The 23,917-nt window shown below is 49.6% G+C and overlaps 1 protein-coding gene across 5 annotated transcripts in view; it reads right to left on the minus strand.

Moving 5' to 3' along the window:
• The window catches only part of STEAP3 (STEAP3 metalloreductase), a 136,844-nt gene that overhangs the window by 88,052 nt on the left and 24,875 nt on the right, over window positions 1-23,917 (minus strand). For 3 of the 5 annotated variants that reach the window (XM_082465898.1, XM_082465900.1, XM_082465899.1), the window contains exons 2-4: window positions 19,806-20,305; window positions 17,570-18,097; window positions 12,323-12,487 (exon numbers count right to left, since the gene is read on the minus strand). In XM_082465898.1, the coding sequence (XP_082322024.1) occupies window positions 12,323-12,487; window positions 17,570-18,097; window positions 19,806-20,305 (1,193 nt within the window). Of the gene's footprint in view, window positions 1-1,928; window positions 4,634-12,322; window positions 12,488-17,569; window positions 18,098-19,805; window positions 20,306-23,917 lie in introns of those variants that run through there. The other 2 variants (XM_082465897.1, XM_082465896.1) reach the window with 2 other exon arrangements.

A 23,917-nucleotide genomic window follows, 5' to 3' on the forward strand; every position in this document is an offset into this window, starting at 1 on the left:
AGAAACATTTAAAACAGGTTCAGGTCAGAACCATGGGAAAAAAATAACCAGCTCTCCTTCTAACCCCCCCCCCCCATATCTACAATCCTCTCTTCCCCCACTTCACAGCCAAATCTCAAAAGAGTATCTAGAACTAGCCTCCATTTCCTTACTTCTCACTCATTCCCAATCTTGATTTTATGCCCAACATTCCACTGAAATTCTTACCCTAAAGTTTCCGTATTTCCAAATTCTGTGGACTTTTACCGGTCTTCACCCTACTTGACTTCTCCATAGGATCCAACACTGTTTCACACACTCACGTGAGCACACACACAATCTCTTACACTTCTTTAGCCTTTATTTTATCAATTATAAAGAGGGTCAACAGTGTTTAGTTGAATATCGTTGTATTTCTCTCAATACCAACTTATTTACTGTAAGATTATTACTTATAATAATTACTACTCATTATTAGTATTATATGCATGTTAGTGTAAATTAGACTTTGGATTTATTTATGCTTTATATTTGAATCAAGACCTTATATTGATTAAAAGAACTACACACATAAGTAGGTTATATTATTTCTGAATTTCATCTTAGGTTAGTAGAAAGGAATTTTCAACATATTTGTTAGAAAAAGTTGGTGCTAGTCTGGTGGGATTGAGAGTTTCTGCTCTAGTGATGCCAACTTCTTCTTTCTAAAGAGATCCAGGGCAAGTGGGCTTCTGTACTTCCAAGGGTCCCCCTTCATCGCTTTTGAAACAGATGCAGCTTTTCAAGTAGCTGAATGATCATTCTTTTCTTTAACTAATATGAGTTATTTTGGTTGCTCTTAGTTCTTATGTGAACTACCAAAATAATGGATACTTTGTCATTGATTTTAGCACTTCTTTTTAAACTTAACTCTCCCAGCATTATGCGTGGGAGGATGCAGAGTAGAAAAACAAACCTTCAAGCACAAGATTTTTTTTTTCTTTTTGAAAACTATTTGTTGTGAAGTTTTTTTTCTGGCCATGTTTCTTATTTTGGAAAACTCCTTTCATGGGCTCAGAATGGTTATTGTTCCCAAGAAATGGTTTTTAGTCACTAGACTGCTTTCTGCATGGAGGTTTCCTTTTCATTTCCCAGTACAGTAAGACATTTCTGGTTGCTTCAGTAGAAAAGCTTGACTGCATGACAGGGGGGTGTTCTGTGAAGAGTTCCTGTTTTCCTGATGGACCCAGGGCCGATGTGTGGGACTACCTGGAGGCGTCCTGCACGGAGCACGCAGAGTGCAAGGCTGTGGCTCTGGTGGAGTGTCTTCTCCCTCTGCCTTTAAGAGAACAAGGGGCTTGCAGCAGCACCAGCAGTATACAGAGGCATATCTCACCAGGGCAGCCAGGGCACCAGAGTCCAGAGGAAGCTTAATGCGGCAGAGATGCACTGGTCTGTGGGCCATAGACTATAGCACAGCAGAGACAAAGGAAGCTGTCTAAGCCCTTGTTACTCTGTCTGAGGATCAATACCATGTGTGTAACCTGGGAACTTCATTAGAGATGCACGGTCTCAGGCCTCACCCCTGACCCATGAATCCAAACCTGTGTATGAACAAGACCCTTATGCAAATCCTGTGCGCGTGATAGTTTGAGAGGCACTGCTGCTCTAACCTACATTAAAGCCACAGCGTTCAGACCACAGCACAGACGCTGCTCCCTCCAGGAAGCCTTCCTGGTACTCCTTTCACATACCCTGGCACTTTGTCACCTGGATCTCGTCCATATCCTTACTGGCCTTGCCACTGCAGGTCTGCAGGTCCCTTCCTCAGAGGTGAGCTCTAGCCCAGATCATTCTGTGCTCACTTTGCACGCTGCCTGACTCAGAGCAAACTCCAATCGGAAGGCTCACCAGGCCAATGAACGAATGAATGGGCAGGTGATCAGTGCAACAGAAATAAAAGCCTGAAATTCACGGGAAGTTAGGTGTTTATTTTTGCTGCTTCTCAGACAAGCTCTACAAGGTAAAAACAAAATACACAAACAGTTCCAATAGCATAGATTTTAAACATTCAACCTCAGACCATGGCATTTAGGGTTTCCAGAGCACTTTGGTTCAGGCACTTTTGTACCCAGAGGCACATAGAATTTCCCAGGCTGTAAGGGAGAGACTTGCTCTCACGGGGGTGCTGTTGCCAGCTGCCTGATGAGGTAGGGAAGGGCAGCAGCAGACACCAGGTCAAGGCCAAGCACACAGCCCACCCTGCCTCTCATGAGCTGATTGTCCAGTTTGGGGGTGGCCAGGTCCTCTGCTGCGCCCTCCTGGGTGGGGAAGGGGAGGGAGTGCATTAAACTTGGCTCTGGGTCAGCATCTTTGGTAGAAGGAAACATCCTGGGCCTGGGGAGGGCCAGAGAAAAAGGGCAGCCAATACTGACCGGGGTTGATAATCCTTGGTGGGTCCCAGCTGCCCATGTTCTCCCTGCTTCCTGTCAGCAGGAAACTGATGGGCCCTCATTTTGTCAAGCAAATGCCGACATGTCTGCTTTGCCTGCCTCCTTTCCAGCAAGCCTCTCTGAGGCCAAGGCTGCCACTCCGTCAGGGCCCATCTGGGAGGCAAGCTTGTGCTGCTCAGCCTTTGAGCTGCGGATGGAAAACATCTGCCGGAAGCAGGCAGCTTTGCCTGCACTGCCTTGCCTCCATCGGTCACTGGCCCAATGAGGTATGCTTGCACTTGGCTCTTTTGTCCCTTTTCGCTAAAGGACCCTAACGTGCTTCACAGCCATGAGCCAGCACAGTCTCTGTGGGGAGGCGGGACCATCCGCTCCTGTGGCGCTCTTGGGTCAGCTTTTGCCAGCTGACTCTCTTCCATCCTAAGATGCCCTCTGGCCCAGGAGAGCTAAGAATATGAGCGTGACCAACACCCCCATCCTGGGTACGCCTCACTGATGTCCTCCATCAGGACCGCACCCCTCTGTGTTCAAAGATGACACATCAATCATCCTGATTCTGCCATGGGTTGGGGGCTCAGCCGAGAACAGCTGATTCTCTCTACTGGGGAAATGAAAACAGTTTCAGCGTGAATCAGCGAGGGATGGTGTGTGATTCAAGGATACACGCTCTGCAGCCTCTTGTGCTTTGGAGCAGCAGTGTTTCAAATTTGTGGCTTTGGAGGAAAAGACCCTTCCAGCTATTTTGAAACATAACCCTGCATTAGGAGGAACCTGGAGCCAGTGTGGTTTTCGGGGTGCTTGGAAGGCAGGTTCTCTGCCCGGTAGCAGCAGAAGATATTTGAAGAGGTCCCCGGTGTCCTTCCACTGAACCAGCTCAGTGAGGAGAATCCATCCTTCAGCCTGCTGGATGGGGTCCCAAGAAAGGCAGGGCTGTCACGCTGCGCTCTGGGTCTTGTGTTCCCTTCCCCCTGAACCAACTTTTAAAGGGTCTGCTCTAGGCCTTCCTGGGAGACATTCAAACTAATGATTTACAAGGTGAGAAGGCACAGCGGTTTAAAGAACGGTCATCACCAACTTAAAGGAAGGGAAGAAATTACACTTGTTCTCAAGACAGGGTTCATTAGTGGTTCTGGCAAGGAGATGACTTCACACTCCCACAGGAGGATCAATTTGCAGCTGCCGTGGTGACTTCTGACTTTCAGGAAAAGATCTCCCAGCTCAGCGAGAAGTAGGGGGAGCAGGCTTAGCTCCAGTCCCTCCCCCTTCCCACCCCCCAACCTGGCAAAGGATGGACCTTCAGGTGGCACCCAGGACAGACACAAGCTCACACCCAAGACAGACACAAGCTCACCCCCAGTGCCCTCAATCCCGCCTGGCCTCCTGCTGCAGCCAAAGACGGAGCTGCACGCCCTGCTCACTGGAGACTCGTCAGCCCTGTGCACCCAAACTGGGCTCCAGGCAGAGCTCTTGTCTGTCCTGCCACCTTGGAGCCCCAGTTCTGCAAAAGCCTTGGGGAAGTAGCAAAAAGGGGCGGGCGGGGAGGTGCACAAATGGATGGAATCCACCAAAGTGCAAGCCTCTCACTGCCTTTTCTGTGCAAAAAGTCTGTGCATCTCTCTGTAAATGTCACAATAGTGTGAGCTGCTGTTCTTCTAACATCTGACACTTGCTTTTAAATCTACAGGTTGAAATCTCAGGGACTCAACTTTTTAGCTAAGTAAGTATAATTGCAAATCCTGTTATATATATGAAATACATATGGACATACATATCACACACAGGTGTGTCATTCTGAATATTACCACACACGTCCCAGGAATTCAGACCTCAACCCACCAATCTGTGTGTAATTCTGTTGTCCTGCGTGATCAAGGCGAGAAGTCCTGAGAGACTCTGGGCACCGTCCTGCCTGTGTCTGGCTTCCGGAGCCGGGTGCAGGCACCTCACACGTGGCTTGTCTTCTGGGCCAGGGCGCGGTCCACTGGCAGCGTGAACTTGACGGCGCCATCCTTCTCCCAGCCCCTCCGGATCTTGGAGAGTCTGCGGCTGAAGCAGGGCAGGAGAAAGAGGCCTTTGGCCAGGATGACCACACAGGGCACCAGCAGGGTGAGTGTGAAGGTGGGGGGCAGGTAGAACTTGTAGCGACTCTCCTCGAAGGCGCGGGTCCAGCCGTAGGTGAGGGTATGCACCGTGCTCAGCGCCAGGCCCACAAAGCCCAGAGTGGACTGCCGGAGAGAAGAAGGCTAGAATGAGGGTCAGGGTGAGGATGGACACAGCGGTCCTACCAATGGCTTGTCTGCTTACTTGGCGGAGGGGAAGGAAGGAGGGCAGCTTTAGCAGGGCTCTGGGTTCAAATCCCAGCCCCATCACTCACTCTCTGTGCGATCTTATTACTATCTAAACTCTTCTGAGCCTCAGTTTCCCCAAGAGAACAATGCTCGTACGTCAAAGTATATAAGGATTCGTTGATTCATAAGGATTCTATAAAATAACAATGCTTGGGGACTTCCCTGGTGGTGCAGAATCCGCCTGCGAATGCAGGCAACACGGGTTCGCGCCCTGGTCCGGGAGGATCCCACATGCCACGGAGCAACTGAGCCTGTGCGCCACAACTACTGAGCCTGTGCTCTAGAGCCCGCGAGCCACAACTACTGAGCCCACGAGCCACAACTACTGAAGCCCGCGTGTCCAGAGCCTGTGCTCCGCAACAAGAGAAGCCACCGCAACGAGAAGCCCGCACACCGCAACGAAGAGCAGCCCCCGCTCGCCGCAACTAGAGAAAGCCCGCGCGCAGCAACGAAGACCCAACGCAGCCAAAAATAAATAAATAAATTTATTAAAAAACAAAAAGAAACCCAATGCTTTTCCCCAAACTGTATTATTCTTACCTCTGGTGGCTGCCAGAGGACTTAAGATGGAATTAAATTTAAAGAAGTTTAAAAACATGTTACTAGTTTTGTGTATCTTTTCATGTGTACAGAGTAATGTGTCTGCTAGCATATCAAAATCATAATTTCACAGATAATATTTGGCATAAGATACGGCCAGGTAAAAAGTGAGTGGATTTTAAGTTGATTTAAGGATACACACAAAGGAAAAATTTACTTGGCACATGGATTTGGCACCAGTAGTGAAGGGGACTCACAGGGGCTTGCAGGCTAGTTGTCCTGACACTGTATAGAAAGCCCGCAACATCACACAGATGCTTTCTGTGGTGCTGGTCCCTCACCTCCTGCCCATGCTCTGCGCTATGAACACGCCAGGTACAAACCCCGCCAGGATTACTCTCCTGCCTGGAAGGAGATTAGTGATGCTGGGGAGATCAAGACCATCACAGATGCAAATGGAAATGGTCTGAGCCGTCGTACAGCAGAGCATCTTGCCCCTTGAGCCAGGTGTGGGCTTTCGTGGGTCACTTCCAGCCGTGAGCAGTTCCTCGTCACCCCAAGTGCTATACAATCATGACTTTCTATGGGAAGTGTGATGTGAAAATAGCCAGGAAGTGACGATCTGTACCTCTAGCCTCTGGGAATCTTTTGCATGTAGGGTTTCTTGCAAACTACAAATGACGCCTTCCGGATTCTACTGTCGGTGCTAGTCTCAACTGACACTGTGACCCTCGGCAAGTTGCTTAATTAGCCTCAGTGAGAAGGAGGTGATTACAAAAGTGAAGTCAGAACTGTAGGGAAAGTGCTGTATAGCTGCAGCATTCTCCAGCCCCCAGACCCGGCAGGCAGTGATGCAGAGCAGAGAGCATCCGGGGTTAGGACTTCGTGGAGGGTCGGGAGGAGGGGCACAGGCCACCAAGAGGTTCCGGGCGGGAGAGACCCGTGTTTATTACACAAGGAATGAAGACAGCAGTGACCCATCGAGCAGTGAACACATTTGCATTTTCTCCAACGAGACACTGCAAGGGTTTAATTGAAATGTGGCAGCATGACGATACCTCAGGGTACTCTTTACAGGTTGGTTTTGAGCTTTCCACAGAGAAAGTGTAATCAGGCCTCCTGGATTTCCTTCCGGCCCAGCCTGTCAGCATCAATCCAGGGGCTTGGCTGAGGGACGCTGTCTTGTTTGCACTCCCCCCAGACACGGCACTAAGTGGGTCTGATTCTCCTACCGTGCCTCATTCTCGCTCCTCCCTAGCATGGGGGGGCGCTTTGCTTATACCTTCTCCAGTATAAACACCAGGATGGTGAACCTCAGTAAGTGGAAGAACATGGTTCAGAAGAATTGTTTGTAATGCTTTTACTAAAAATAGTAATAATAAATATTTTCTAATGGCTATACATACAAGTTCATAGGTTCACAAGTGTAACATTTTTGACCCTAAACAAAATACTAGCTGCCAGAAGATCCCCAGTCTCTATCCTTCCTAGCCATCTCTGGTTCTCTTTGGCTTTGTGACCACTTCAAGGATCTTTTTATTACATCCTTAACAACTTCCTGGCTCAGCACAGCCTGTAGGGAAAGGCCATGGTTGGCTCTATGCTACTACCCACAGCTACTTCACGTGTCATGTGCAAACGGTCAGCCCCCAAATGGAAGCCTCTTTGACTATGAGTCACGTGTAACCAAATCCTTGTCACCTCCAGACGTGTCTATCAAGATTCCAAATCTCGTAGCAACTTCTGAACCACACCAACTTTTTCCAAGTTCTGATCTATTGATAATGAAGACGGGGGTTAAAAAAGTCCCCAGCATTGAGAAAATATTTGGGATTAATATCCAGACTATATAGAGAACTCTTAAACTCAACAACAACAAAAACAAACAACCCAATTCAAAAATAGGCAAAGGACTTGAATAGAAATTTCTCCAGAGAAGATAGATCAATGGCCAATAAACACATGAAGAGATGCTCAACGTCGCTCATCATCAGGGAAATGCAAATCAAAATCACTTCACACCCATTAGGATGGCTACCATTAAGAAAACAAGAAAACAAGTGTTGGCGCGGAGGTGGAGAAATTAAAACCCTTGTGCGCCGCTAGTGGGAAGGTAAAAGGGTGCAGCTACTGTGGAAAATGGCATGGAGGATCCTCAGTGAATTAAAAATACAATCACCATGTGCTCCAGCAATTCCACTTCTGGTATATACCCAAAATAACTGAAAGCAGGGTCTTGAAGAGTTATTTATACACCCATGTTCACAGCAGCATTATTCACAATAGCTCAAATGTAGAAGCAATCCCAGTGTCCACTGACAGACAGATAAGCAAAATGTAGTATCTCTGTACAATGGAATACTATTCAGCCTTAAATAAGAATAAAATTCTGTCACATGCTACAATATGGATGAACCTTGAGGACATCACGCTAAGTGAATTCAGCCAGTCACAAAAAGACAAGTACTGGATAATTCCACTTATATAAGGTGCCTGTATGAGGTAGTAAAAATCACTGGGCCAGAATGTAGAATGGTAATTGCCAGAGGCTGGGAGAAGAGAGGAATGGGGAGTTAGTGTTTTAACGGGGACAGAGTTTCAGCTCTGCAAGGTGAAAAGAGCTCTGGAGATAGATGGTGGTGATGATTGCACAACGATGTGAATATACTTAATATTACTGAACTGCGCACTTCAAAACGGTTAAGGTGATAACTTTTATGTTACTTTACCACAATAAAAAAAAATTGGGGGGAGGAAAGGTCCCAGCACTGACCATCAGGAATAAATCTTGAACTAGCCTGACAACCACCTTGTTATTCCCCAACCAGCTTCCAAGTCCCAAACTGTTGCTCCCCTTACTCAGGCGAATTTACTGGGCTTTGCTGAGACGTCTGGGACGTGCCTTTTTACCCCTGAGACTTTAGCGGCCTGAGGCGTGGTTTTCAAATCTGGCTACATGGTCAATGGGGAAAATCTTAATGCCCAAGCGCCAGTCCCAGAAAATCGGATTAAATTGGACAGGGGTGGAGCTCAGGCATGGTAGCTTTTATCAGAGATTATGCTGACATGCAGACAGGACTAAGAACCACTAACTTAGGAGACTCTGATCACCTGAGCCCTTCCAACTTCAGGTTGAGAAGTCTTCAAGGTCCCTCTGCCCAGGCTATTTGATTGGGGTGGACCCAGTCCTTTCTGTTCCTTAGACAAAGACCCATCAAGGGCCTGAATGGGCTCACACGCTGCATCGTGAAGCTCTCCCAGATGCTGCAGCAGCGAGAAGCCACCCAGACCTGGGAACTGAGTCCTGGTGGCCCCAGAAAGGCCTCAGCACCTCCCTCAGTGACGTGCCCTGGGGCTCCAGTGTTTGGCCCGTGTTCACCACTGTCCCCTGCCCTAATCTGGAGAGTGATGGGCTGTGCTGGGCAAACAAGACATGCCCTGGGAGAGTATGAAGACCCGCTTCTGCTCATATATCCTCTTCCCTTTGCCATCCAGAATCCCATGGTGACAGATGGCAGGAGGCCCCAAAGACCAGCCAGTAACAAAGGGCCTTTTGACTTTCCAATCCCAATGGGAAGCCTGGATGATTCCAGCAAGTTTGTTTCCTTAAAACTCTCTCTCCTTGGGAACAATTTAAAAAATCCCAGAACAGTCAAAGGAAGCCAAAAGAAAGGGAGGCATCGTCACGGGGCAATTAATAACGCCCACCACAAGCTAGGGCCATTTTTATTCTACCTAAGCTTGTTAGCAGACAAGAAACAGCTAGGTTGCTGGTGGCTCCTGCTGGCGCCCAATCACGGTGGCGGGAGGGCCTTTGGACAATTGCTCACAAAGCTGGGGTCAGGACGGGGCTCTGTTATTATCTCAGGCAGGTGGCTGGAGTGGGCAAGGCCACAGGGAGCTCCCCTAACAATGGGGCAGAGCCAAGGTGCTAAGAGCTGAACACTCATTTCTCTGTCCAGGGGCAGCTGCCCCGACCTGGGTATCTGGCAATCTAACAATGTTTAACTGGCTTAATTCGGAACAGTTAGCACAGCCCAAACCAAACCAAAACAATAGCAACAAAAACACCCAGACAAACAAAACCCCAAATTAAAAACTTCGAAAACAGCCTCAGGAACAAAAGGATACACGTAAGCACGAGTCACCTCTGTGGAATCCACACCCTGTTTTGATGGCTTTCTAGCTCAATAAATCATTACAGACCCAGGGGTCAGGCCAGGCCCACTGAGAACCACGGTGTCTCCACAGCCACTTTCTAAGCCCTGGTGACCTGTTGCAGTCGTTCGTGGCTGGGAAAGGAAATGGGGTCCGGGTAGCTCCTCGTTGTAAAGCAGCGCTCACCTTACAGGAGGAGGTTGCAGCTCACCTCGAAAACTGCACAGCCACTGTCGGGTGCATGCATCATGCGCTCTACACATCCTCAACACAAATCCTCCCAATGACTACAGGAGGTGGACGCAGACAGGTCAGGACGCAGACGCTTGAGAGGCTAAGGAACTGTCTAGTGGTGCAGGGCGGCTAAGTGGTGGTCTTGGGACTGAAACCCAGGTCTGCTGCCTCCACAGCCTGTGTCCCCCACCCCGGAGACTGTCACACACTGCATCACGTGCACTTAAGTCACCCAGGAGCCTATAAAAACAGACTCCAGAGCCAACCCCGGGCATCTGAGTCCACAGGTCAAGGGTAGTCCTGGGTACCTGCATTGCTCCAAGAGCTCTGTGACTTCAAACTTTTTGATGGCGGCTCACATTAAGAATCACATTTTCATTACTGCCCAGTACACAATGACGTATGCCCACATATGTGTATGTAACTACTGAATTGATACAACTGAAAAAATGTCTGTGCTTAGAACATGTAAAAAGAACTCTGACATTTTTGGAGACGTTCTACTCTATTTCATGTTTAAAAAGCTTGCTGTGGTCCACAAAATTGATTTCATGACCCACCGACAAGTGTCAACTGCAGTTTGCAAACACTGCCCCGGACCATTCTGCAGCTCTGGGTGGGAGTCTCTTGCCTGTCTCTTGCTGCCTCCTACTGAACTCAGAAATGGGTGGCTTAGTCAGAGATCATGGAAATGTGGCTACATGCCCCGAGAATCACAGCAAATTGCTTTGTATTTTTCTTTTACACGTAATCTTGCACAGTGGCTCACAACACGTCTGTAGGGAACTAACTAACTCCATTTTACAAGAGTGTAAAGTGAGGCTCGGGGAGCGCACGTGATCTGCTAATGGTTACAGAGCTGCGATGTGCCGGTCCCTCCTCTAGTATCAGCACTCCGGGGAGATAGAGCATTTGTGGACAGAATGTGGGCATTTGATTTCCTCACGTAAAACCCTGTCCTCCTACCCATCTCTCGGCTTTCCACTCCCCTCTTCTTGCAGCAGCATAAGGACTTTCCTATTTGTATTTCGACGCTTCAGTATGTAAAGTAGAACAGCTGCTGAGTCCCAGCCAGCTTTTGCTAACAAAACCAAATCCCCCGGCTTTCTCTGGCAGCTGGAGCTGGGCCTTGTAATCTACAGCTGCTTAAGGGAGCAACTTTCCGGTGAGGGGAGCGAACTGCAGTCTGTTTTAATTGTGAATAAACTAGGCACCTCAGCATACACCAGGCAGGAACACGAAAATCCCAGATTTGGGTGTGCGACACGTGAGGATTAGTGGCAGATAAATAAAATTCTTTCTTCCCCCTTTTGCCGGCATGTGTCAGGCCTGAGCACGCCTCCAGAGACCTTCCGAGATGAGCAGAGCCAGTGAGATTCAGAAACAGACACACTTAAAAAACCCCCAAAAACCCCACAACTCTGTTTTGTTCTAGGGTACGCATGCATCCCCAATGAGGGATAATTAATTTGGATTACATAAGAGCACTGCCCTGTTGGTGTCCCTCTTGGAATCCCGTACTGTGTCCTCGCTGCACAGAGAAGATATGGGACAGATTTTTTGTTGACATCGGGGGTGGGTGTGATGTCTGTTCCCTGCCCTGATACCATATCGGTGGCAGAACCCAGTCTTAGTCAGCGCCCATCACTGGAGGGGATGAGTTAATCTGCCAGCACTTGGGGGCTGACCACGTGCTCTGTATGGAGAACAGTGGGAGATGCCAAAGGAATGTAAAAAATGTCCCTGTCCCAGTGGTCCTTAGAATTAAAACGTGGCTATACCTGTCTCATTCCCTCTTGCATCCCAGGTCTAGCATGACGCTGGGCATGCAGTAGGTGTTCAATAAACATTGAGTGAATAAATGCATAAAGAACCTTTGCCACTAGTAGCATCTTCCAAAGTGTGTTCTGTGGAGTGTAGACAGTGAAAGAAAAACGTGGGGCGCGGTGGGGGGGGGGGAGGGAGGACGCTAATATTGAAATAAGTCTGCTTAACAAGGTTTGCTTGTTGTAGACAGTACTTGATGTGCCAAAGTGCATTGTGACTCGCTGAGCGGGAAGCAAATCTCTTCCCAGATTTATTTGACTCTACATGTCCTTTTTCATAGGAATGGTGTCCTTTGGGAAATGCTGTGTTTTATTTCCTATAAACTGAAGGTCCTACTCTCACCTCCCATCCACCCTGCATGAATCAAGAGGTTAAAGGAAACAACAGGGCCGGGTTCAGCTGAGGGTGCTGGCTGGGCAGTTTGGCTCACCCAAGGGCTCACTGACGACCCAGCCAGATCAGTGACACGTCCAGTGACTGCGTATTATGGGGTTTTGTTTGGGAAGCCCAAGAACTGTAGATACTGAGAATGTGCGGTCCAGGGTTCAGCATTATGGTGTCTGATTTTTACACATGCCTAAATCTGGCATCCCCAGGTGCCACGAGGCTGAGCTCGTCCCAGGCAGCCCCTTTATCAGGAGACTCGGATGAGCCTGCCAGGCTTGGGGAGGCCCGGGCATCTGACTGAGAGGTTCTGTAGCACAGATTACGAAAGCCCAGGCAGCGCGTGGATGGCAAGGTGCTTGCACAGGAGAGGCAGGGCCAGGGCCACGCCGAGGCTCACCAGCAGAGGCAGAACTACTTTACCTGAACAAAGCTGAACTCCCTCCAGTTGAGGGAGTTTGCGATGGATGGCAGTGAGGTGACAGCCAGCAGGGACAGCGTGCCCAGGGCCAGCACTCCCAGGGACAGGTAGATCTCCATCCGCCAGACTTCCTCCTCGATCCAGAGGTGACTTTTATTGGTCAGGACCTGGTGTGGATGGAAAGGAAACCATGAACACTGTGGCCAAGGTCGATGCCCTGGGATTTGGGCGAGCAAGGAATTTAGGACGGGAAAAACGCAGTAACGACCAACATTCCCACTTTCCACTCCACGTAACATGTGTCTGGCTCTGTTTTAAGCGCTCCTCAGGTATCAGCTCACCTGATCCTTACAGCAACCCCGTGAGGCAGAGGTCACTGTTGTCCCCATTTTCCAGATGAGGGAAATGAGGCACAGAGATCAAGTGACCTTTGCATGGTCACACACAGCTTAGCAGATGGCAGAGCTGAGATCAGGACCCAGGCAGCTGGCTCGGAAGGCATGGCTCCTCCTTCCCCATGGCTTTCACAAATCTGTCTGGGGCCGGTCGACCAGAACAGTCACATAAGCCAAGAGTAAGGAGCCAGAGAATTTGACAGGACATAAAGAACCTTCAAATATGACCACCTCACAAGGTTTTCCGGTGCCCAAATCCCCAGCAGGAAGGAGGCGCTCTCTTAACTCAGAATCCCTTCAGCCAGACAGGCTGCTGCCTCTGCTGGCTACCTTCCTTCCCAGCCTGTCTCACCCTGGATCCTTGGTCCCCCAAGCTGCCCCTGTCACTGGCTCATATTCCAGACACACACACACACATACACCAAACCCCTCAACATTTCCTAACTAGCCCCCAGCTCCCATCTTCCCACCCAGCTCCCCATGTCTGTCTGAGGAATGTAGCTTTGAGTCAACCACTGCCAGGCAACAGAGGCCGACATCCATTCACCAAGCGGGCCCATGAGCACTTATGAAGCACCTAGCACACAGTAGGTGCTTATGAAGCACCTACTGTGTGCTAGGCCCTGGGCTGCAGAGAGCAAAGATAACTGCCCTCACAGAGTTCTGGGATCCCCCAGTGAGCCCCAGGCACGCACCAATGGGAGAGCCCCTGCAGGCCCAGAGGTTTCTACCCCCTCCCTCCCCACTCAGAGACCCCTTGCACCTCAGCCCCACCCTTTCCCGCCAGCCTGGCCGACGCTCACTCGTACCGTGCACACGAGGAAGAGCTTTTATCAAGATCCTTCTAACAGAACCATCATTTCCGAACTAGGCCGCGTTGCAGAGTTCCTGGAAGTCAAGATGTTTTCTGAGAAACACCAGGAAACGCTGCTGCTTCAATGCTACCCGCACAACAAGGAACAGCATTTCCATTAGGAAATGTGACTAGGCTTTAGTAGGTAGGTCTCTGCTTCGCAAAACAGAGTGACTCATACAGGTTTTTGAGAAACTATTTCAGCAGGAAAAAAATAACCCAAGTGCAGTTAGAAGATATAATATTAAACATGAATCTAGTGGTCTGAGCAAAAATGGTTGAAAAGCTTATGAGAGAACGTTGAAAGAAACTGAGAAAAGGCCATCCACTGGGTACTTCTGCAATTTGAGAGAAACGAGGCCCTCTGTTCTATTTCAGGGCAGCTGGCTCTCCCTTTAAGCCACAAAAGGACCAGGAGTCTGGGGACCCAGGTTCTCACCCTGACCATGAGTCCTGTGAGACTCTGGGCAACTCCATCTCTGGGCCTCCGTTTCTCCACTGACAGAGCTGGAAGAGGTCACGTCTAAAATCCTGTGATTTTGCTGTGTGCCAAACGAATGTCAGCGCTAGCGAGAAAGGCGGGGCCGACGGTACCCTGCAGAGGGCAGGGAGGTCTCCCACGTAACTGAGCCCAGAGAAGGCTAACTCAGACCTTCCCTGCACTAACGACGGCCGCTCAGCGGGTCATCCCCGAGTTGTAAGTTGTTTGTTCTTCAAATATACTTTATTAGTCACTCCTTTCTGCATTTTGGTAAGATCGGGCAGTTAATGTCACAAGTCAGAGCTTGGATGATTACACACACCACGTCTGCTTGCAAAATGTCTTGTTTTTTCCTCTAATATTTCCTACTCAGCCGCGACACTGGGAAGGGGTGGGGTGAGGCACCTGCATAGGCATCTGGCTCCCGGCCTCCTTCAGTAGCCTGTGGGAGCCTCACCCAGCTGACTGAACTACAGTGCTGTTCCCAGGGCTCCCCAGTGACCAGTGTCACAGACGGCAAACTGGGACATAGGTTAAACAGCTCTCCACTCCCCTAGTGATTCTCTCATGTTCGGAGCTAATCAAGCTGGCCACCTTGAGCACGACCAGGATAGCGTTCGTCAACAAGAGATGGAATGCTGCCATCCACGTGTGGGGTTTCCTTTCCCCGTAGGTTGCAAGTTAGAAGCTGAAGGGCCCAGGGGCAGGAGACTCAGAGGTGAGATTTAGACAGTTCTCTCTGACAGCCTGGACTAGATTTGGGGTGATAGGGCGGAGAAGACAGTGTGTGGGTAAAACATTTTCTTCGATCTTTATCTTGATTTTGGATTTCGATCTTGACATGTGTTTCTAAGGCACCACTGATTTACTTTTTGGCTGCCCACCCCTCTTCTGGGCTGCTCTGCTCTGTTAATCCCTCCCCCCCATTTCCACTCCCGTCCCTGAGAAGCCACATCAGCCCTGGCTCTGCCCTCCAGAACTCTGCAGAACAAGGTTCAGCCTCTTTGCCTGACAGGCCTTGCTGTCTGTCTCTGATCCTGTCCTGTGGGAGTGATGGTTGCCTGGCAACCGCCACGGGGGCCTGCAGCCTTAAAGGGCTTTGGAACTCAGGGAAAATTACCTCACACGGGTCCCTCTGTGTCCTGGTATTTGCAGCATGGCAATACTATATGAATGCAATATCAAGGAGAGCCTTGGCAGGGCGGAGAATTTGGAGAATGGCAGTCAGAGGGTGGGCAGCGGAAGGAGCAGGCAGGGGTTTTGCCTTGTGCTCTAGTGGGGAGGAGGCGTTACCTTCTTCCCCATCCACTGCCTGAAACACCAGCCACCTCCTGGGCAGCAAACATTGTTCCACTCTCCGAGGAGCCACGCAGAGCTTCCTGCCAGCGGGCTGACTCTTCTTAGAAGTAAGAGCTCATCAAAGAGCATCAAAAACGTTAGCACTGGGTGAGACCTCCATCTACATCAGGAAACATTAGCACTGGGTGAGACCTCCATCTGCATCAGGGCCCTGAGGACCAAAGAGGGACTGTGACTTGCTCAAGGTCAAGATCTTTGTTCCAGTCAGTGATGCTGGAGGACAAGAGTCTAGGGCTCTGGCCTGCAGGCCTCCACGCCACCCCACGCCAGCTAAGGTGAGGGACGAGACCGTCTTATTTCATCCTGTGGCCTCAGGGCCCGGTAGAGTAGAACTCAGCGAATGGATGAGTTCTGGGATCACTTATTCAACTGTTAATTTGGACTGGTTTTCCCTGTAGAAGGCAGTATGCGCATGAACACGGATCTGGAGGAGATTGGCTGGGTCTGGATCCCAGCTCAGCCACTTACTGGCTGAGTGACTTTGACCAAGTTACTTAAACTCTCTGTGCCTCAGTTTTATCATCTGTAAAATAAGGGTAGTACAGCACCCGCCTTATACGGATAAGAGTTCAGTGAATTCACACTGGGTATGTAAAGCTCTTAGATGGTACCTGGAACACAGTAAGCTCTTTTTAAGCGTTAGTGACTATTATTTTCTCCCTTCCTCTCTCATTTCCAGCAGGTGTCTTGCTTCTTTGCCTGAAGTCTGGGGTTCCTCTTTTCTCTTATGAAAGCCCAAGCCTACAGATGAAATGGTGCCAGGTGTCCGTGGGTGGGGAATGACGAGGGCATTTGAGAAGCTGCCAGCAGGGAAGCAGGAACTAGAGCGAATAGGGGCTGAGGTCTGTGGTTCCCAGGGAGCGGCCCAGCCTTGCCTCCTGGTCCTGCTCTGGGAAGTGGTCAGGCCTCCGAGGGGACAGCCGCATGGTGGGCGAACCTGGGGAGGGCCCAGCCTCAGTAAGATCCCTGCTTCCCAAGCAAGAACAAAACTGCAGCTGGAACCAGGGGTAGAAGAGAAGTGTCTCATTGGGTGACTAAGGGTCCTGGAGTGGGTAGGACCCACGCTCCAGGCCAGAGGCTGAGGACTAGAGGTGGAATTAAGCAGGTTGGGGACAATAAAGAAAGACAGCGTTGCTTGCAGACCTGAGCCTGGGACTCAGGATCAGGCCCCGTGAGCTTGGAAACCCGGAGGAAGCATCTGGGGGGGACTATTTCTGTGGGTACAGGTGCCAGGGGATGCTGCCTGTGATACCACCTGGCTTGGCCCAAAGGCCCTCCATTCCCAGGAATCCTGCTGGCGAAAGATCACCGTACGGCTTTCCTAAATGAATAATTACTGTGCCCTTCCCCTCGCCCCCTCAAAAACACATGCTCCTGCAGCCTTTCTCGTCTCCGGTGATGGCGACTCCAGCCCTCCAAGTGCTCAGGCTGAAAACCCAGAGCCGCCCTCAAACACCTCATGAATCCCATGTCTGTTACAGCAGTTCTGCGCACTCTGGCTTCAGAACATGCCTTCAGCACCTTCTCGCCTCTCTGCCGCTCCCACCCCACTCCGAGCCCCCACCGCCTCTCCTGTGGGTTCCTGCACAGCCTAACTGGTTTCCCAGCATGTGCGTCTGCGCTTTGATTGTCTGCTCTCCACCTGGCAGCAGAGGGAGCCAGTTAAAACCCCAGACGCATCCTCACTCCTCTACTCAACACCTTTCCTTGGCTTCAAGTCTAAGGTCAAAGCCCTTCCGCAGCCTTTAAGGCCGCTCCCGTGTGGCTTCCGCCTCCCAGGCCCCGTCCCTTGGCTCCACCAAGAGGGCCTCCTTGCCGATCCTCAAAGGTGCCAGGCAGCTCCTGCCATTCCGACCTGGGCTCACATGTCCCCCGCTCAGCCAGGCCTCCCTCACCGCCCCTTAATACTGCACCCCACCCCCTCCCCTGCTTGACTTCCCTCCTGAGCACCTCACTACCCTCTGTAACTCACAGCTGCGCTTTACATCTCCCTGGCTCGGGAGCATAGGGCTTTCCATGTTTTGTTCGCTGATATGCCCAACCTCGGACAGCAGGATGTGGGCGGGACCCAGTCCGGGCAGGATCGGCAGATGACAACGGCGGGCTGCACCCACGGGCACCCCCGGCCCTGTGATTGACGGGAGGCAGGCGAGCGCCGTACCTGCTTGACGGCCAGGTTGACCAGCTCGTAGCGGTGCGAGCGGCGCAGTGGCAGGCAGAAGCTGTAGAGCGCGTGCAGGGCAGCGCAGAAGAAGCTGAGCAGGCCAATCTGCTTGCGGTGCTGCAGCCAGTGGCCCAGCCAGTCGGGGAAGCGGCGGTACTTGGTGCCGCGGCGCAGCTGCAGGGCCGCCGCCACCACGCCGGGCAGGTACACCAGCGACAGCAGCACGTAGGCCACGCAGGGCAGCGTGGTGTTGACCACGGACACAGGCAGCTGGTAGAACTTGTTCTTGCCCTCCTGCAGGTAGGGCTGCAGCACATCGCGGATGAAGTTGTAGGTGTAGAAGAAGACGAAGAGCCCCAGGGCCAGGAGAGCAGGCACCTTCCAGCCTGGGAGGAGGCGCAGGGGCATGGCCTCCACCTCCCGGGCCGAGGCCAGGGACCCCATGTCCACGGGGGTGAAGCCCATGGCCTGCGCCAGCTCCAAGACGGCGCGTTTGGCTTCTGGCTGGTCACTGCAGATGGGCACCTGTGGGGAGGAAGGTGGGGGGGATCAGGTGGGGTCCCTGGAGGGTTGAGCGGGGCCTCGGAGAGGATCTTGGCCAAGCTCCTCACGGAGCAGCGGAGGAAACCGAGGCCCCGCGATCTGCCGGGTAAGGGTACGGCTGGAGCGGAAGGGGGCCCTGAATCCCAGCCCGGGGCCTTTCCTCGGCTCCCTGTGGGCCCCTAGCCTCTGGCCCAGCAATGCCCGCTACTCGAGGAAAACGGCCAACGCTCATCCAACAGTGAGCATGTCGCCCAGTTCATTGCCATCAGCATCCACAAGCAAAATGCCCATCTAGGCAGCCCCCGGGGGCCCTTGGAGTAGGTGCCTCAAAGGACTGTGGCCCGCCCTGGGGGTCGGTCAGCACCTGGGCTTTGCAATATGGCCCAGAAAGTGCAATTGTGGCTGCAGCTCCATCCCTCAGTCCAGAAGTGTCCCCTTTGACCACGTCCTCTGGCCCCTTACAGCCCTCAGCCTCATACACAAGGCCTTCCACAAGCCAGCCCCAGCCTCATAGCCCACTGCTTCCCTCCATGAGCCCCAACGCAGGCCCACTGGTGTCCTCTGATCCCTGAACACCTCTTGGGTCTTCCTGACACCGCTGTGGTCAGGTGGTCTACCAACACTGACTTAGCACCCGCTATGTGCCAGGCATTTCACATGTGATCCCTCAGCCTCGTCACAAGCCTGCAAGTAGGTACTATCGTCCCCATCTGGGAACATCGTTTGGAACACTGTTCCTCACCTCTGTGCCTCTGCGGGTTGTCCCCTCAGCTTGCAACGCCCTTCCTGTTCCCTGTGCCTGACGATGTGAGGTAGGGCAAAGGCCAAGGCCGATCTCGAAGTCTTCCCCAGCCAGCCTCTAGCTCTGCTCCCTCCCAGGCCCTGCTACCCTACACTCCCCCGCTGTTCCTTGCCTGTCCAAATGTAGGAGTCCCAAGATGCAGGCTGCATGGAGGGCCCTCCAGTCAGGGGTGGCTGGGTACCTGTGGGCTCCCCACAGCCTGGCATGGAGCTGGGCAGAGAAGGCATCTGAGCTGGACTCATGGGTGGAAGTTCTCATACACATGTGGAGCCTGGCATGCTTCCCTGAGGCGAGTACAGGTTGCCTCTCGGCATTAAAAACCACCTTGTCTTGGTTAGAACTCCTCTTGCCAACAACAGTATGCAGCAATGGCTGTTTTCTGGAGCCATTTTCCACCCTCAGAAAAACCTGCTGTTGACTATTCTGAGACACCCACGCAGTTTTTGGAAGCCCTTGGAATAAATGAGATCAAGTTTGGGACATGCCTGCTTCCTTAGGACCTGGCACATGAGTGTGTTACCTTCTTCTTTCTAAGTCCAATGCTAAAAGCAAAATCTCTCCTCTTCTTGACTCCAAATAGTAAAAAGAAAGCCATCAACCTTTTCCTCCTTGTCTTCTTGGAAATCAAATTACCATAGAAGAAAGAACATGATTTCAGGTTCCTATGAACTGGGTTCAAATCCCAGCTCACCAAGCTGTGGGACCTAGTGTAAGTAAGTTCATTAACATCTCTGGGCCTCAGTTTCCTGCTCTGTAAAATGGAACTTTGCAGTGCTGTGAGATGAGCTGAGATAATGTACATAGAGAGCCTGGCACACCAAGGGCCCTCAATGAAAGTTAGCCGTTTACATTTATTGTTATGATGACTGGCATTCCTCCAGCACCTACCTGCCTGTTTCCATCCCTTGGGCCAGACTGCAGGGTCCAGGCAGAGATGACATTGAAGGCCTTGACCACTGTGCAGGCGGGGAAGAGGGAGGCCAGGTACTCAGCATTGGACTCATGGTGCCGAGCGTGCTCCTCCTCTGTGGGGTTGCTCACGTCCACCAGGATCTTGCCGGCCAGCTGGTCACTGAGACCACATAGTGTGGAGTAGTGTTCCCGGAACATAGCCACGAAGATGACCTCTGGGGACCCCACTGCCTCCTCCTGGAAAGTCACTTGTGCTGCTGAGGGGAACAGCCCAGCCGTGCGTTTGGGGTTGCGGCTCCCCACCACCACGCTGAAGCCGGAGCCCACCAGGCGTGTGGCCAGGGAGCGGGCAAAGTCCCCGCTGCCCAGGATGCCCACTTTGGGAACCTCACTGGGGGCCTCAGCAAGGCTGCCATCACTGTCCACCAGGTGGCAGCTGATGAGTGGCTTGTCCATCTCTCCTGATGTTCTGGTGGCTAGAAGAGAACACAGGAACTTGATGAGTGGAGAGCTTTTGGACTGCCCCTCCTACCAGCTCCCTCTCTTGTCCACTGGAGCTGCACGGGGGTCCAACATTCACCCAACAGGGCTTTATGAGTATTAACATGTGCCAGCACGGGGGCACAAGCTGAACAAGACCCAACCCCTTCCTGAGGCGGACACAGCCTCCAGAAAAGGAGAGGAAAGGACCTCTGCCCTCCACACTCTGTCCTTTGTCCTGAGGTATTTCCTTGGCACAAATTCGCAAGAGTGAGAGTGCTGAGAAAGAAGGGTATGGAATTTCTATGATAAATGCTAGTGACCCAACCTCAGCATCACCGGGTTTATCTGATTACCAGGAAGGGTAGACAAGTTCCTGTGCTTGTTTACATTTTGCATTTTGGGATGGTATCTCTGATGCTCTTCCTTAAGTAGATGATGAGCAGCTTAAAGGCAGGGACCTCATCTTATTTGACTTTGGATCTCACCATTTGTCCCAAGGCCTGGCACAGGGCTGGTGTTCAATGTTTGCTGAATGAATGAACACTGAAATCCTACTCTCTTAGGGTGGGATTGGAGTGGGACATGACAGTGAATGGGGCCCTAAGATTGGGTGGGTGCCCTGGGAGCTCCTTTACTAAGTCTGAGATATGAGGGGACATGGAGGAAACCCTGGACTTGGGCCACGAATTTATAGTAAACTTGGGTGGGAAAATTATTTGTTTTAATGGTCACCAACTTCTAACTGAAAGTTGCTATTTTCTTCAAGTATGAATGTAAGCAGCAACACAGTAGTATTAGCCTACCTGCGAGTTTGTCACCAATAATGACCAATGTCACATCACAAATTTAATTGTCAAAGAACTCTCCAAATACAATTTAAACTCATCAATAATTTAAAATTATGGTAGGTAGAACACTTAAGTACATAAAGCAAATATTAACATATCTGAAGGGAAAATAGACAACATTATAAATAACAGTAGGGGACTTCACTACCACTTTCAACCATGGATGGATCAGACAAAAAAAAAAAAATCAGTATGGAAACATTGAACTTGAACTATACTTTAGACCAAATGAACCTAACAGACATATAGAGAACGTTCTATCCAATAGCAGCACAATACACATTCTCCTCATGTGTCACAGAATATTCTCCAGGACAGAGCATATGTTAGGTCATAAAACACATCTTAACAATTTTAAAAAGACTGAAATCATATCAGGTATTTTTTCTGACCACAATGGTATGAAACTAGAAATCAATAACAGGAGGAAAATTAGATAATTCACAAATATGTGGAAATTAGTACACTCCGGAACAACCAATGAGCCAAAGAAGAAATCAAAAGGGAAATTAAAAAAAACTATCTGAAACAAGCAAAAACTGAAGTACAACATACCAAAAAGTATGGGATGAAGCAAAAGCAGCTCTAAAAGGAAAGTTTATAGCTTAATGCCAAAATGAAGAAAAAAGAAAGATCTCAAACGACTTAACTTTACACCTCAAGGAACTAGGAAAAGAACAACAAACTAAGTCCAAAGTTAACAGAAGGAAGGATATAACAAAGATCAGAGTGGAAACAACTGAAATAAAGGCTAGAAACACAACAGAAAAAAAAATCAATAAAACTATGACCTGGTTTTTTGAAAAGATAAAACTGACAAACCTTTAGCTAGATTCACAAAGAAAAAAAAAGACTCAAATAAGATAAAAAAAGAGAGACATTACAACTGATAACACCAGAAATACAAAAGATCATGAGACTATTATGAACAATTATATGACAACAAACTGGACAACCCAGAAGAAATGGATACATTCCTAAAAACATACAATCTACCAAGACTGACTCATGAAGAAATAAAAAATCTGAACAGGCCAGTAATGAGTAAGGAGATTGAATCAGTGATGTAAAAAACTCCCCCAACAAAGAAAGGCCTAGGACTGGGGGGCTTCACTGGTGAATTCTTCCAAACATTTCATGAAGAGTTAATGCTAATCCTTCTCCCACTCTTCCAAAAAACTGAAGAGGAGGGAACACTTCCAAGCTCATTTTATGAGGCCATCATTACTCTGATATCAAAGACAGATAAGGACACTACAAGAAAAGCAAATTACAGGCCAATATCCCTGATGAACATAGATGCAAAAATCCTCAATGAAACACTAGCAAACTGAATTCAACAGCACATTAAAAGGATCCTACACCATGATCAAAGTGGGGTTTATCTCTGAGATGCAAGGATGGTTCAACATAAGCAAACCATTAAATGTGATACATCACATTAACAGAAGAGGGACGAAAATAATATGATCATCTCAATAGATGCAGAAAAAAACATTTACCAGAACTGAACATTCTTTCATGATAAAAACTCTCAACAAATCAGCTCACACCTAACATCATACTCAATGATGAGAAGCTGAAAGCTTTTTCCTCTAAGATCAGGAACAACACAAGGGTGCCCACTCTTGCCGCTTCTATTCAACATAGTACTGGAAGACCTAGCTTGAGCAATCAGACAAGAAAAAGAACAAAGGCATCCAAATTGGTAAGGAAGAAATAAAATTATCTTTGTTTGCAGTTGATGTGATCTTATATATAGAAAACTCTAAAGACTCCACCAAAAAACTGTTACAACTAAGAAATTAATCCAGTAAAGTTGCAGGATACAAAATCAACATACAGGGCTTCCCTGGTGGCGCAGTGGTTAAGAATCTGCCTGCCAATGCAGGGGACACGGGTTCGAGCCCTGGTCCAGGAAGATCCCACATGCTGCGGAGCACCGAAGCCCGTGCGCCACAACTACTGAGCCTGCGATCTAGAGCCTGCGAGCCACAACTACTGAAGCCCTCACGCCTAGAGCCCGTGCTCCGCAACAAGAGAAGCCACTGCAATGAGAAGCCAGCACACAGCAAGGAAGAGTAGCCCCCGCTCACCGCAACTAGAGAAAGCCCGTGCCCAGCAACAAAGACCCAATGCAGCCAAAAAAAAAAAAAAAAATCAACATACAAAAATCGGCTGTGTTCCTATATACCAACAATTAACTATCTGAAAAGAAATTAATAAAACAATCCCATTTACGATACCACCAAAAAGAATAAAATACTTAGGAATAAATTTAACCAAGGAGGTGAAAGAGCTGTACACTTAAAACTACAGAACATTGATGAAAGAAATTGAAGAAGACACAAATAAATGGAAAGACATTCAGATTCAAAGCAATCTATATAAAAATTCCAATGGCATTTTTCACAGATATAGAAAAAAAATCCTAAGATTTGTATAGAACCACAAAAGACCCCAAAGAGCTGAAGCAATCTTGAGCAAGAAGAACAAAGCTGGAAGCATCACACTTCCTAATTTCAAATTGTATTACAAAGCTTTAGTAATCAAAGCAATATGGTACTGACATAAACACAGACATAAACCAATGCAACAGAATAGAGAGCCCAGAAATAAACCCATGCATATACGGTCAATTAATCTTCAGCACAGGTGCCAAGAATACACAATGGGGAAATGACAGTGTCTTCCATAAATGGCATTGGGAAAACTGGACATCCTCATGGAAAAGAATGAAACTGGACCCACATCTCA

Source organism: Balaenoptera physalus (genome assembly GCF_965194825.1).
Source record: "Balaenoptera physalus genome assembly, chromosome: 6".
Taxonomy (NCBI): domain Eukaryota; kingdom Metazoa; phylum Chordata; class Mammalia; order Artiodactyla; family Balaenopteridae; genus Balaenoptera; species Balaenoptera physalus.